This window comes from Vulpes vulpes, chromosome 11 (assembly GCF_048418805.1).
Source record: "Vulpes vulpes isolate BD-2025 chromosome 11, VulVul3, whole genome shotgun sequence".
Classification (NCBI taxonomy): domain Eukaryota; kingdom Metazoa; phylum Chordata; class Mammalia; order Carnivora; family Canidae; genus Vulpes; species Vulpes vulpes.
The window spans coordinates 28,510,578-28,526,241 of NC_132790.1; the positions used below are offsets into that span (position 1 = coordinate 28,510,578).

The 15,664-nt window shown below is 44.4% G+C and overlaps 2 protein-coding genes across 4 annotated transcripts in view; one reads left to right on the plus strand and one right to left on the minus strand.

The window, feature by feature from the left end:
• The window catches only part of MYO7A (myosin VIIA), an 85,044-nt gene extending 78,406 nt beyond the window's left edge, over nt 1-6,638 (plus strand). For all 3 annotated transcript variants that reach the window (XM_072725980.1, XM_072725979.1, XM_026010431.2), the window contains 6 exons: nt 2,575-2,760; nt 3,198-3,314; nt 4,379-4,462; nt 5,352-5,471; nt 6,051-6,188; nt 6,276-6,638. In XM_072725980.1, the coding sequence (XP_072582081.1) occupies nt 2,575-2,760; nt 3,198-3,314; nt 4,379-4,462; nt 5,352-5,471; nt 6,051-6,140 (597 nt within the window). In that variant the 3' untranslated portion in view covers nt 6,141-6,188; nt 6,276-6,638. The remainder of the gene's footprint in view (nt 1-2,574; nt 2,761-3,197; nt 3,315-4,378; nt 4,463-5,351; nt 5,472-6,050; nt 6,189-6,275) is intronic.
• Nucleotides 6,639-8,098: 1,460 nt separating this feature from the next.
• The window catches only part of GDPD4 (glycerophosphodiester phosphodiesterase domain containing 4), a 115,348-nt gene continuing 107,782 nt past the window's right edge, over nt 8,099-15,664 (minus strand). Inside the window, exon 16 of the mRNA XM_072725333.1 lies at nt 8,099-8,880. Within this exon, the coding sequence (XP_072581434.1) occupies nt 8,627-8,880 (254 nt within the window). The 3' untranslated portion in view covers nt 8,099-8,626. The remainder of the gene's footprint in view (nt 8,881-15,664) is intronic.

The following is a 15,664-nucleotide window of genomic DNA, read 5'->3' on the forward strand; positions in this document are numbered from 1 at the left end:
TCACCCATGAGCTCTGCTTCTCTCCATGGTGCCATGCAATGAATGGCAACTACCAATTTCCCCAAGGCAGAAACCCAAGTCAGTCTTGACATCTCCCTCTCCCATTTCCCATGTCCCAAATCATTCACCTGATGACTTCACCTCCCAAATCTCTCTAAAATCCATCCACATCTCTCCCCTACCTATACCAGCTCAGGTCAGTCCCTCATCTTCTCTCATCTGGTGAAGCTGGTAACCTTCCCCTGAGCTCCCCTGTCCATTGTTCCCCCCTTTGAATTCATTCTCCACAGGGTGGTCATCATGCTTTTGGGACCCTCTCAGTGCTTCCTTTGCTCTCAAGGTAGAACCTCAAATCCTGACTGCAGCCCTGCATGGAGAGTGCCATTAGCTACTTCTCCTGCCTTGTCTTGTACCCAGTTCTCCTTTGTTCACTTCACTCCAACTACATTTTTTCAAATTCTCAGGTATTCTAAGGAACCTCTGTAACATTCTCTCTTCTGGGAAACTCTTGCCTAGGTTCCCTACTTCACCTACTGAGTTTTAAATGTCATTTCAATCATCATAAGGGAAGTCTTCCCTGTTCCCAAGACTACTAGATCAAGTCAACTAGATATATCCTGTGATAGCACTGAGAACAATTCCTTCAAAGATTGTAATTATACATTGATTTGGGTGTTGGTTGTTCTTGCCTTGACTATAAGTTTTATGAGAGTAGGGAGGGTTTATGTTATTTAAGGCCTGGCTCATAGTGACAATGAATATATGTTGGCTTGGTGGATGGGTGAATAGGAAGTGACTCAGTGAATGAATGGGTGGAAGGATGGATGGTGAATGAACTTACGGGTGGATATTGGTGGGTGGATGGATGGACAAATGGGAAATGGATGTGGGTGGGTAGAACCATATGGATGGGTAGGTGGATGGATGGAGGGATGGGTATGGATAGGTGGATAGGTGGGTGAGTAGTTTAAAAGGTGGATGGATGGATGGATGGATAACAATTGACTCAGGTTTCTAATCTGCAGTGTGTGGGTGAAGGGAAGGGCTTTTTGCTAGTATCTCCACATCTAGAAGACAGTTTTAGGTTATAACCATAGATCTATACGTATGTCTTTATGAAGTACCTGTGTGTGTTGTGGAAAGGTTCATTATTTTGTAACATCTAAGCTTTTTGGATATCCTGAGGTGACAATGTGTGATAAAATGTACAGCTAGTGAATTAACCAATTTATAAGTTTCTCTTTGTTATCATTGATAGGAAAGAAGCATCTTGGACATGAGATTGTTAAGCTGTCTCTGAGAAATGTCAGAACTTACTAGGTTGGCAGCAGAGGGACAGAAGGAAGTATAGAGGGAGAGTTGTATGCGGATGTTTTCGTATTTACATTTTAACAATAACTCTTAACATGTATTAGTCTCTTTGGCTGTACTATAGGAATACATTAAGTGATTCAATGGAAACATACCTCCTTGCTAATTGAATATTATAGATTGGATGATGAATTCTTTTAGAAGCATTATATGTTGTGTACTGTTACTTTATGTCTCAGTTTTAATTGAACATTAAGGGAATGCAGTATTTTAATTGTAACTCTGCCAGTATCTTTATCTAGAGGCCTGTTGCCATTTTTGTCTTTTATATTTTTGTCGCCAAGAAAGGCAGGATTATATATTTTTTTCAGATGGAGTTCGTGTAGTGTATTCTTGGTTAACAAAATACTCATAGTTTGGGGACTTTGACATGATAAATATTCATGGTGTGTAAAAGCATGATGCATAACTCTACGATCTTACATTAAAATGCTTACTGTATTGTATTCCGTGTAGATACACACACGGAACCTAGAAGTCAAACTGTAAACTGCTTGTGATTATGGATGACTTTGTTCTTTGCTGCTTGTGTTTTTCAGTTTCCTTTTATGCACATATTAACTTTTAAAAAATAAATTTTTAAAAGTTAAAAAAAATAATAATCTGCAGTGTGTCCTCAGGCCAGCATGTTTCCCTGTTTCAAAGACTGGGTAAGACAGTTGTAAGGTTGGGGGTGGTGTTGGCCCTTTAGAGGCTTCATCTTTGCTTTTGGTCCACTCCTCATTCTCAGTTACTCTGTTTCTGGGTCTGGAAGTTCCAAGTGGAGAAGAGGCTGGTGCTGCAGATGAAACCAGCCAATCTCAGGGGAACCAATGGGAGGAGGCCAGCCTGAGAGGTTTTTCCCAATGAAGGACAGCCTCAGAAGGTTAGGGTTGTGGAATAGTCTCAGGCTCCTCAGCTGGTCACTCTGAGTCCCTTCGTCTTTGAAATGGGGCTGCTCAGCTCACCAGACTATTATGAGGGGAGATGAAATAGTATGCATACATGGCTTTGCTTTCCAACTCTAATGTGCTGGATCTGTGCAAGCGCAATTGCCATTCCCTGTGCTGTGCTTTGTCCCCTTGGGGCACAGTGTCAGATGAGGCTGGAGAAGCAGGCAAGCCTGAATGCAGGGTAAGCAGTAGACCTCACGTCAGGCTGGTAGGGAAGGAAACCACTTCCTCCCATTCTCTCCATGCCTATGACCTGCTCTGCCTTTGGCAGGAGTTGCCCAAATATCTCCGGGGCTACCACAAGTGCACACGGGAGGAGGTGCTGCAGCTGGGGGCACTGATCTACAGGGTCAAATTCGAGGAGGACAAGTCCTACTTCCCCAGTATCCCCAAGCTTCTGCGGGAGCTGGTGCCCCAGGACCTCATCCGGCAGATCTCACCTGATGACTGGAAGCGGGTGAGTACAGAGGTGGCGGTAGGACTCGGGACACTGCCAAATGGGTCTCTGGGCACCCTATGGGTCAGGTGCTGGGCAGAAGCCCAGGGAAGTCTCTCTTGTGGAAGTCTCCCTGTGTATGATAAAGTCCCATTTTCCCTTCCACTTGCTTTAGTATCCAGTCCTCCAGGCAAAGGCCTCACCTGGCTGCTTGGTAGCAATCTGCCCTGTCCTGGTTACCATGGTGACCTGATTTTACTTGACACTTTTTGGCCTGCTTGCTTAGGGGAGAGGAGAGAGGGAAGGGAGATCAGTGGGATAAACAAGGGGAGGGGAGCCTTCATGGCCTCTGGGACCCTCGCCCTATGCCTGGACCCCCCAGGGCCCGGGAGAGCTGGACAATGCAGGTGGGGCAGGAGTGGCAGGAGAGAGGCCTCTGACCTGTGCTTCCCCCACAGTCTATTGTTGCCTACTTCAATAAGCATGCAGGGAAGTCCAAGGAGGAAGCCAAGCTAGCCTTCCTAAAGCTCATCTTCAAGTGGCCCACCTTTGGTTCAGCTTTCTTCGAGGTGAAGGTACATTATGGGTGGCTTCTTGCCTCAAGGGGTGGGGGCAAGAAGGCACAGGAACTCCTCTCCAGGACTGTGGGTGACAGCGATAGCCTCTGCCACCTGTACTGGCAAGGGAAGGATGGAAGCACCCTCAGCTTTGTACCACCTGGGTGTCTCAGTCCTGGGATCCGAGGGCCTACCCGAAGCTCAGCCTAGCAGGGGAGGCAGATGTGTAAACAAGCCAGAGTACTGGAGAATGAACTGGGCCATGTGTGACAAGGGGGAGCCCTCATCAAGGTGCTAGAACCTGGGAGGCCTACCCAGACTATGAAGGCTGAGGAGGCAACAGCTGAGCTTTCCAGGAAGACTCTGGGGAGAGTGTTCCTGGCAGAGGGCCTGGCATGAACACAGGAAGTATGAGAGATTGAGTATGGATGGCCACAGGGTAAGAGATCAGCAGACTGTGCTGAGGCAGCCTGGCAAGCAGGCGAGGGGGTGGGGTTTCCTCCTGCAGGTGGTGGCCGACACTGGAGGGTTCTGAACAGGGATGATGGGGTGAGAAATGCACTCTGACCACAGGGTGGGGGTGGGCCTAAGGGGCACGAGCAGAGGCAGGAGGATGATGAACAGGACGGCAAGAGAACTGTGGGAATGGCACAAGATGGAGAAGAGAGGGGATGGCCTCGTTACATACCTTGAATGGGGGCCTTTGGAGAAGTCTGGCTGTGCAAGAGACGGAGGTAAAGAGATAAGCTGGAGGCAGGGGTAGAGCTCAGGATTTTTAAATATGAAAGACATTTGGGCTGAGAGAGGAGATAGCCCAGACTCCTAGAGAAGCAGGAGAGAAGGGATGAAACTGCCACTGGGGAGGGTGAGAAATGGGATCATTTGGGGACCCATGAGGGGATCTGGGTGGCACTGAGGGCCTAGTAGAGATGGAGACCATGAGCTTGCGGCAGGGCCGCCAGCCCTGCTGTAGCCCTGGCATTGAGCAGGCAGCAGGAGAGGGCAACTTAATCCTGGCACCCAGCTTTCCCTGCTCTGGGTTCCCCCAGCTGTATCTGATGGTTTCTGGCTCTCTTTGCTAGCAAACTACAGAGCCAAACTTCCCCGAGATCCTCTTAATCGCCATCAATAAGTATGGGGTCAGCCTCATCGATCCCAGAAGCAAGGTGAGCAGTAAAGGGGCAGGGGTGGGGAGGTATACTTCTCTGTGTGCACCTCTAACAATGGCCCCCAAACCCAAGCCTCAAAGAGCCCCTGCTGGCCACCATCCTCACTTCATCTGCCCTCTTGGCCACACATCTTGAGATGCTTTGTCTACTTTCTTACCTGCTCCATCAAAATTGCTCTCCTAGAGTTACTAGCCACCACCTTGCTACTGAATCCAATGAACTTATCAGTACTTGGCCTATCGGCATCACTGGACCCCCTACCAACCATTCCTTCCTTCCACAATGTTCTCTGTCCATATTGGTCAGGATGGCAGACTGCATGGGGTGGAGGTGGATAACTATTGTTCATATTTATGGGCCAGAGTTGTCCTTACTCAGCAAACCAGGAAGCACAGTCCTACTACATACCCAGGAGGGGTACAACCTGGACAATTGGTAGAGTGCCAAGGACCACCATCTTCCCCTTGTGCTCATGTGCCCCACTTCCCTGGTTTTCCTCTTATCTCTCTTGGTTATTCTTCTCCACGCACACACATTGTGCTCCCCAGGGCTGTCCTTGTCATCTTGTCTTCCTCCTCAGGACCATCTCACTTAGGATCAGAGTTTGTTTCTTTGGGCCTCTCAAATTTCCAGTTCCAGCCCCACATACCCCACAGCCTCTCAGACTTCCTTGGGTGGCCTACCATGTGGTCCCAAATGAGGCGTGGATGGAGGGAAGGCACCTGCCTCCCCCAGCAGCTCCATGGCAGAGCTGGCTTGTCTTCTTGCTCCTTCTCTTGTCTGACAGCTGGAGGCCTTTTCAGTGTGTGGTGTCTATGGGTTGCAACTGAGGGAAGTGAGGCCACAGGGCTCACTGCGTAGCTTCAGACTGTGTCTGCTTCCCTAGGACATCTTGACTACTCATCCCTTCACAAAGATCTCCAACTGGAGCAGTGGCAACACCTACTTCCACATCACCATTGGGAACCTGGTGCGCGGGAGCAAACTGCTCTGTGAGACGTCACTGGTGAGAGCTCTTCTATTCAGGCCTGCCTGCAGCTTCAGCTAGCATCCCAGGCCCCAGGACAAACATGAGTGCACAGCTTGGCCTGAGACTGGGATCTAGGGTCAGACTGGACCAAGGTCAGGTTGGTTTGAGACTCAGCTTAGGTCTGGGAGAGGGGCTTAATTTGGTGCTGAGAAACAGACACCTCAATTAATAACTATTGCTTGAATAACTTCAGTATCTGGGAACTGAGCCTTTAGCCTCTAAGTTCAACAGTGGACCCATTAGCAATGAGGCTTCTTGGACTGAGCTGAACTTCAGAAGTATGACTCAACTGGTAGAACCTTTAGTGTCACCAGTATGTTAGGGACCTACAAACTGGGGCCTTTATGTGGGGTCGTAACAACTTAGAATCTTAGATATCTGGCTGGATGAGTCTAACTCTTCAAGTGTACAGCTGGGGAGACTGGATCCAGAGCAGGACAGGATTCTCCTTTGTCAAGGGCTCTGCTCTCTACAGTTTCCTAGGAGAGTTCTGCATCTGAGTGGGCTGGCCCTGTCCCACTTTTTGTTCTGTTCTCTTCTTGCTGTTGTTTCCAGGGCTACAAGATGGATGACCTCCTGACTTCCTATATTAGCCAGATGCTCACGGCCATGAGTAAACAGCGGGGCTCCAGGAGTGGCAAGTGAACAGTGGGAGAGGTGGTGCTGGCTCAAGCCCATCAGCTACCTCTGCAGGTGGGGGAGGACTTTTGCCATCTGGGCAGGGAGGCTGGGCCAGCTGGCCATCATTGATTGCACCAACTTGGCTTCCTATCCTTCCAGCGAGGCAGCCTTGCTGGGATGCAGAACTCCCCTCTATCCACTCCTGAGGGCTGGTTCTAGCCCTGGCTTGCTGTGGCCTTCCCAGTTATAAGAGCCTGTGCTCCTTGGATGCCTTTCTTAGACCAGTCCTACCATGTGACCTCCTTTGACTTCAAGAGGACAACCTAGTTCTCCGCACCAGGACCAACCAAACCAAACCCAGAATATTTTGAAACCTAAGGGACTGGCTTAATTCCTGTTAAGACCAGGATTCTCAGCTGGGATGAGGGAGATAGATCACTTTTATATATTGCAATGTGAGTTCTGAGCCCCTGTGCTAGTTCCCCCTGTTCGCCTCAGGGTATAAAGTATGTGTTTAATCTTTTGGTCCTATAGTGTCTTTGCTGTGGGAAGGGGAGAGAGTGGGGGAATGTGTGGGGGACAAAGACAGGGCTATGTGCGAGTGGCCTGTATATCTTTTGTCTATGTGTACAGGGCTAAGCTGGTCTGAGTTTGGGGGTTGGGATGCCTGAGCCCAAGGTGTGCTTGAAAGGGACTGGCTGGGACCAGGGTGGGTTGTGGGGTAAATGTTGGGACATTAGTCTGGGAGGTAGTAGCCTAAGTGTGCAGGGGCTGGGGACTAGAGAAGGAACCAGCTTCTGGGACTTGACTAGGGCCAGTGGAGCCAGAATAGCTCTTGCATCCTGTCAGAAATATCTCCTTGGTTCACCAACAACTCCAAGAAGGATGCTGCTTTGGGTCAAATCCTTATGTCCTGAGAGTGCCTATAAAATGTTACTTTGGGGGCAGCCCCGGTGGTGCAGCGGCTTAGCGCCACCTGCAGCCTGAAGTGTGATCCTGGAGACCCAGGATCGAGTCCCATGTCGAGCTCCCTGCATGGAGCCTGCTTCTCCCTCTGCCTGTGTCTCTGCCTCTCTTTCTCTCTGTGTCTCTCATGAATAAATAAATAAAATCTTAAAAAAAAATAAAATAAAAAGAACTTTGCTAAAAAAAATAAAAAATAAATAATAAAATGTTACTTTGTGATCAGGATGAAAGGACCAAGTTAGGCCATGATCTGGGCAGGTATGTGGGTGGGGGCTTTAGACAGGGAAGGTGTGACGTGGAGGTGGGGCATCCTCCGAGGCCATGATTAGGAGGAACACCTAGAAAAGTGACGATGGAGAATCCCCTGGAGGAGGCATGTTGATGATCAGCCCCGAGTCCCCCAATACTGCCACAGAGTCAGTCCTTAAGTGTCTTAGGTCATCTGCATCTGGATGCCCAAACATTCCACAGAAAGTTCTCCCCAGCTTCCTGGGTGGGAGGGGCTGCTAGTAAAAATAGAGGCCCCAAGACAGCACTGCTCCCTGCGATGACCATGTGCTGAGACAGCTTTGCCCCACTAGTGTTTACTTGGCTCAACGGGTAGCCCAGATTCAATCTGAGCCAGAAGGAAGGTGCTGTGGTGATCTGCCCCGACACCATCATACTGATGGAGATAGGGAGACTCAGGAGGAGTGTGGATAGGTGGAAGTCACACAGAACCCAGTTCACTGCTTCTAACATTTAGCTCCTAGACACAAGGGGCTCCAGATGTTTGTTCTATACTCTAGTTCCCCTTAAAGGCCTAGGGCTGGTGGGGGGGGGGGCACAGAATTATGCCCATCATCCCATTGCACAGATCACAGAGTGTGTGTGTGGGATGAGATCTTTTTCCCAACTCATGCCCGTGCCACTTCTCATTCACTCAGGATGGCATCACCTTTTGAAGTCCTCCCCTAGTCTCTGCCAGCCTGAGTGATCACAGAAGAGTCCAGATAATACATCATTTACTTTCTAGGTTCCTGAGAGGTTGCCTTTATTCCCATGCTGATTGCACAAAGCCATTCCTTTAGCAGGGAGTGCTATGAAGGGTTAGGGTGAGAAACCCTGTAATATTACAGAACAACTAGCTTCAGCTCCAAGACCACACACAACTCCCTTGCCCATCCCCTTAAGGCGCATTCTTTATGGAAAGCGCTAGACCACAGTGATCCTCCTGAGAGCCTCAATGGCCCTTCTGCACTCCTTCCTTGATTACCCATCACCACCCTTATGCAGAGAGGAAGAGGTGGGAGAAGGCAAGGTATGACCAAATTTTCTCCAAGGACATCCTGTAGGAGAAGGACATACTAGAGAAGGAATGCACTGTATGAAAGGATTCCTGGGAGGAGGATTAAACAATGGAGGTCTCCTGGGATTTTCAGATGGGCACTCTTTGATGGGCACAGTGAATCCCAGGGTTTCTGTGGCAGGAGAGTCAATGTGATTCAGTAGGGAGGGTCTGTCTGATGACTCCCCTGGGGAAGAACATTGGTAATTTGTTCTTCTTAGGGGACGCTGCTGGTTTGACCTTCCCCTTGGGGGATACTGGTGGCTTCACTTTCCCCTTGCACTGGTGGTTTCACATTCTCCTGGGGGGGATACTGCTGGACTGAGGACCTCATGCTTGGGGGCTTCTGTGACACAGAGGAAGCTTGGACATCTGAAAATTCTGGGGGGTTAGGCTGGCTGGAAGGTGGCCCCTGTTCAGGGGTTTTCCATGACTCATTTTCTATGTCAGGGGCTGCTGGTTCCTGAATATCTGTAGGGGATAGAAAAGACATAAAGAGACTCCTTTAGTGTCACTTACCCAATCTGTGTTTGCTGTGTGGTGAACTTACAGTCATCTCTTAAATGTCAGAACCACCCTCACTCCCTCAGGCTTATTCTTCTAAACTTCCTCCCCCCAAGATTTTGGGCAAAAACTTGTAAGTGACCCTCCAATTTTGCTTGGCATAAAAACAAGTCCATTATGTGAAGTTATGGAAACCCCAAAGGGAGTCTCAAAAAGGAGCATTTGCTTAAAGATTATATATTTTACAGTGTTTCCCCACTAGAATATGAACTTGAGCCCAGGAACCTTTGACTTGATTCTCTATCCCTGGTACCCAGAAAAATGTCACATAACTAGGTGCTTGATAAATATTTTTTTGACTAATTGACTGATGGAAAAATTGGTTATAGACAGCTAGAGAGTCGAGATCTACTCTCCTACTCAGGGCAAATTTTTTAAATGGATAAAATACAAAGGAACATTAAAATTATTTAACAATATAGTGAGGAATGAAATGTGCAAATCCAAAAAGGTAAGCCCAGACCCAATTATACACTGTCTATAAGGAATTCACTTTAGATACAAAGACATAAATAGATTGAAATAAAAGAATGGAGAAACAAATACTTTGTTAACACTACTGGAAAGATGACGGTATTAATATCACACAAAGTATACTTCAGAGAAAGAATATTACCAGGAATAAAGAAGTTCATTGCCTAATGATAAAGAATTCATTTCATCAAGAAGACCTAACTCTAAATGTTTACACACCTATTAACAGTGTTTCAAAACACATGAAACAAAGACAAGACTGCAAATACAAATCTATAATTATACTTGAAGACTTCAATACCCCATTCTCAAAAACTAATACAACAACTGGGTAGAAAATCAGTAAGGTGTAGAACACCTGAAAAACACTGCTAGTTCTGGTCCAAGAGGGTGATGTAGGAAGATGCTGAACTCACCTCCTCCATGGACACCTATTTTATGGAGCAATTTCTCTTGAAGATGATCTGAGGGGTGACTGAACAGCCTCTTCACCACAAAAGAAACCACAAATGTAGTGATCTGAAGGGTCACTACACTTCAATGTTGACAGCAATATCCACAACAGACAAATTATGGAAAGAGCCCAGGTGTCCATTGGCAGATGAATGGATAAAGATGTGGTAGATATATACAATGAAATACTACTCAGCCATCAAAAAAATGAAATCTCGCCATTTGCAATGACATGAATGGAACTAGAGGATATTATGCTAAACGAAATAAGTCAATCAGAGAAAGACAATTATATGATCTCACACATGTGGAATTGAAGAAACAAAACAGGATCATTAGGAATAGAGGAAAAAATAAGACAAAATCAAAGAGGGAGACAAACCATAAAAGACTCTTAATCATAGGAAACAAACTGAGGCTCACTGGAGGAGAGTGGGGTGAAGGGGTATGGGGTAACTTAATGATGAACATTAAGGATGTAACGAGCACTGGGTGTTATATAAGACTGATGAATCACTGACCTCTACCTTTGAAGCCAATAATACTTTATATGCTAATTAACTGAATTTAAAGAAGAAAAAAAATCACACAGAGAATGGCAAGAAAGACACAAGAAGGGCAGCCTGAGTGGCTCAGTGGTTTAGTGCCGCCTTCAGCCCAGGGCGTGATCCTGGAGACCCAGGATCGAGTCCCGCATCGGGCTCCCAGCATGGAGCCTGCTTCTCCCTCTACCTGTGCCTCTGCCTCTCTCTGTTTCTCATGAATAAATAAATAAAATCTAAAAAAAAAAAAAAAAGACACGAGAAGGAAGGGAACCTCCACCAACTCTGCAAACTGCAGTAGGGGGTGGGGTGGATAGTACTGAGGGGTGGTGAACAGATTTGTCTGTCTAAAGCACAGAAAAAAAAAAAAAAGCTTTGGCTTAAAAGGGCAACTAGGATATAAAGGAAGCAGCCCCAGAAACCTGCCAAATAGCAGGGGAGCTGGCTGGAACCCTCTCTGGTAATAGGAGCTGGCAAGTGCCCTGATAGTGTGGATGGAAACAAGGTCTGGGCATCCCAGCTGGCTTACTGCCTCAGTGAGCTCCAGGCTCCTAGCCCACATCACCCTAAGCCATCCCTCTAAGGCAGCCGCAGTGTAGCACATACTGGTACGATCCTGGTCAGTGCTTGTTACAACTACAGTCATCTTACCAAGGTAATGTAGATGTAAAACACCATGGAACATTCTAGGTCCAAACCACTCTGGCTCCAGACAACTTGCTAAGGTATAGGCACAGATGCACACCTCAGCTCTAGCTGTCCTACCAGAGTGCCCCCTGCGTTAAGTACCCTGGAACACCCTGGCTTGCACCCACTTCAGCTTCAGTAGTACTACCAGGGCACTGACTACATGAAGAATCCCAAGACTACCTCCACCTCTACCCATTTTAGCTTTGGCCATCCAGAGTGCCCTAGGAACCCCAACCTATAACCAGCCACAGCTTTAGACAGCCAAAGTCACCAGACACATACAATATACACAAGGGATGACCATAGGCAAGACCACTTCTCTTAGTTTATAAGAAGTAGCTGTTCTGCCTAATTCATAGAAACAGACACAGAAAGTCAAGCCAAATAAAGAGACAAAGGAATATGCTGCAAATGAAAAATAAGACAAAACCTCAGAAAAAGAACTAAATGAAATGTAGATAACCAACTTATCTAATAAAGAGTCCAGAGTGATGGTCATAAAAATGTTCAACAGACTGGAGAGAATAGTAGATGAACTTAGGATTTCAACAAAGAGAAAACATGAAAAATGGCCAGAATTTAAGAACACAATAAATGAAATGAAAAATACACTAGAAGGAAGGAACAGGTTAGAGGATGCAGAAGAACAGAGATCTGGAAGACAGGGTAAAGGAGAACACCTGAGCTGAATAGCAAAAAGAAAAAAAATTCCAAGAATTTTTTTAAAAAGTAATCTCTGTACTCAATGTAGGGCTTGATCTCATCCCTGAGATCAAGAGTCACACACTCTACCAACTAAGCCAGCCAAATGTATTGAATATTAAATATTATAATAGTTTAATATTAAGTATTAATAATTCCAGAGCACTCTGGAAAAAATAATTTTAAAAAATGAGCATAGGATAAGAGGTCTCTTGGGCAACATCAAATGAACAAATGTTTGCATTATAGGCATTCCAGAAGAAGAGAGAGAGAGAAAGGGAGAAAACTTAGTTGAAGAAACAGCTGTAAACTTCCATATGCTGCCTACAAGAGACTCACTAAAGACCTAAAGACACACACAGATTAAAAGTGAAGGGATGGAAAGACATATTCCATGCAAACACAAGGGGGGAAAAAAGCCAGAGTACTAATCCTTTTATTAGACAAAACAGCCTTTAAAACAAAAACTGTAACAAGACACAAAGAAGGGCATTACATAATGATAAAGGGCTCAATCCAGAAACAGGATACAACAATGTAAATATCAATGCATCCAACATGGGAGCACCTTACATACATAGATATTAACATTCATAAGGGGAGGAATTAACAGGGAACAATAATAGAAGGGAACTTTAACACCCTACTTACACCAATGGATAGATCTTCCAGACAGAAAACCAACAAGGAAACTGGCTTTGAACAACACATTAGATCAGATGGACTTAAGAGATATATACAGAACATTCCATCCAAAAGCAGAATATACATTCTTTTCAAGTGCACATGGAACATTCTTTTCAAGTGCACATGGAACATTCTCCAGACAGATGTGTTAGGCCACAAAATAAGTCTTAATAAATTTAGGAAGACTAATCAAGTCATCCATATTTTCTGACCACAACAGCATGGAATTAAAAATCAATTACAAGAATCAAAAAAAAAAAAAAAAAACAGGGGCAGCCCGGGTGGCTCAGTGGTTTAACGCCTGCCTTCCGCCCAGGGCATGATCCTGCAGTCCAGGGATCGAGTCCCACATCAGGCTCCCTGCATGGAGCCTGCTTCTCCCTCTGCCTGTGTCTCTGCCTCTCTCTCTATCTCTCTGTCTCTCATTAATAAATAAATAAAATCTAAAAAAAAACAATAAAAAAAAACAGAAAAGCACAAACATATAAAGGCTAAGCAACATGCTACTAAACAACGAATGGATCAGTGAAGAAATCAAAGAGGAAATTTAAAAAAATACATGGAGACAAATAAAAATGTAAATACAACAGTCCAAAATCTTTGGGATGCAGCAGAAGCAGTCCTAAGAGGACAGTACATAGCAACACAGGCCTTCCTCAAGAAACAAGAAAAGTCCCAAATACACAACCTAATCTTACGCCTAAAAGAAGTGGAAAAAGAACAGCAAATAAAGCCTAAATCCAGGAGGAGAAGGGAAATAATAAAAATTAGAGCAGAAATCAATGACATATAATTAAAAAGAAAAACCCTGGTAGAACAGATCAACAAAACTAGTAGCTGATTCTTTGAAAGAACAAACAAATTGGAAACACTCTAGCCAGACTAGTCAAAAAGAAAAGAGAAAGGACACAAATAAAATCATGAATGAAAGAGGAGAGATCACAACCAACACCACAGAAATACAATTTTAAGAGGATATTATGACCAATTATATGCCAACAAATTAGGCAATCTGGAAGAAATGGATAAATTCCTAGAAACATGTAAGTTGCCAAAACAGAAACAGAAAGTAGAAGAAAATCTGAACAGAGCCATAACCAGCAAAGACATTTAATAAGAATAAACAATCTCCCAACAAACAACAGTCCAGGGATGGATGGCTTCCCAAGGGAATTCTACCAAACATTTAAAGAATTAATATCTATTCTTCTGAAACTCTTCCAAAAAATAGAAATGGAAGGAAAACTCCCAAACTATTTCTATGAGGCCAGGATTATCTTGATCCCCAAACCAGACAAAGACCCCACTAAAAAGAATTACAGGCCAATATCACTGATGAACATAGACGCCAAATCCTCACCAAGATACTAGCAAATCAGATTGAACAGTGTATTAAAAGGATTATTTACCATGACCAAGTGGAATTTATTCCTGGGCTGCGGCAGGGGAGGGCAGGAGGGAGTTCAACATTAGCAAATCAACAACATGTTATGCCACATTAATAAAAAAAAGGGTAAGAATCATATGATCCCTTCAATAGATGCAGAAAAAGCATTTCACAAAATACAGCATTGTTTCTTGATAAAAACCCTCAAGGAAGTAGGTATAGAATGAACATATCGCAATATCATAAAGGTCATATATGAAAGACCCACAGTTAATCATCCTCAATGAGGAAAAACTGAGAGCGTTCCCCCTAAGGTCAGGAACACAACAGGAATGTCCACTCTCATCACTGCTGTTCAACATAGTACTGGAAGTCCTAGCCTCAGAAATCAGACAACAAAAAGAAATAAAAGGCATCTGAATCAGAAAAGAAGTCAAACTTCATTTGTTAAAATGTCTATACTACCCAAAGCAATTTACATGTTCAATGCAATCCCTATCAAAATAACACCAGCATTATTCACAGAGCTGGAACAAAATATTCTAAAATTTGTATGGAACCATAGAAGACCCTAAATAGCTAAAGCAATCCTGAATAAGAAAACCAAAGCTAGAGCCATCAAAATTCCGGACTTCAAACTCTATTATAAAGCTGTAGTCATCAAGACAGTATGGTACTGGCATAAAAATAGACACCGAGGACAGTGGAAAAGAATAGAAAACCCAGAAATGGACCCTCAATTCTATGGCCAACTAATCTTTCACAAAGGAGGAAAGAATATCCAGTGGAAAGAAGACAGTCTCTTGAATAAATGGTGTTGGGAAAACTGGACAGCAGCATGCAGAAGAATGAAACCGGACCACTTTCTTACACCATAGACAAAAATAGACTCAAAATGGACGAAAGAACTAAATGTGAGAAAGGATTCCATCAAAATCCTAGAGAAGACAGGCAGCAACCTCTCTGACCTTGGCCACAGCAACTTCTTGTTAGACATGTCTCCGGAGGCAAGGGAAACAAAAGCAAAAATGAACTATTGGGACCTCATCAAGATAAAAAGCTTCTGCACAGCAAAGAAACAATCAACAAAACCAAAAGATCCCAGTGGCATTGTTTACATCTTAAAATTCATATGAATCTCAAGGGGCCCTGGAAATCCAGAACAATCTTGAAAAAGAATAATAAAGTTGGAAGACTCACATGCCTCCTGATTTCAAAAAAAGCTACAGTAACCAAAATAGTGGGGTATAAGCATAAAGACAAACCTATAGACCAATGGAATAGGCTAGAGAACACAGCAATAAATAACTTTATATATGGCTAATTGATTTCAGGAATCATTTCAAGACCATTCAATGGGAAAAGGACAATCTTTTCAAAAAATGATGCTAGGAAAACTAGATATCCATACACAAAAGAATGAAGTTGGACACTTAACTTGCACCATATATGAAAATGAACTAGAAACAGGGTCAAAGACCTAAAGGTATGAAATAAAACTATAAAACTCTTTGAAGGAAACATGAGGGAAATCTTCATGACAATGGGTTTGGCAATGTTTTCTTGGATATAACATGAAAGAGTCAACAAAAGACAAAATGGACATATTGGACTTTATGAAAATTAAAAACTTTTGTGTATCAAATGACACAAATCAAGAACAAAAAAGGCAAACCACAGAATAGGAGAAAGTATTTTTAAATCATTTATCTGATAAGAGATTAATACCGAGAACATATTATTATACATATTAACA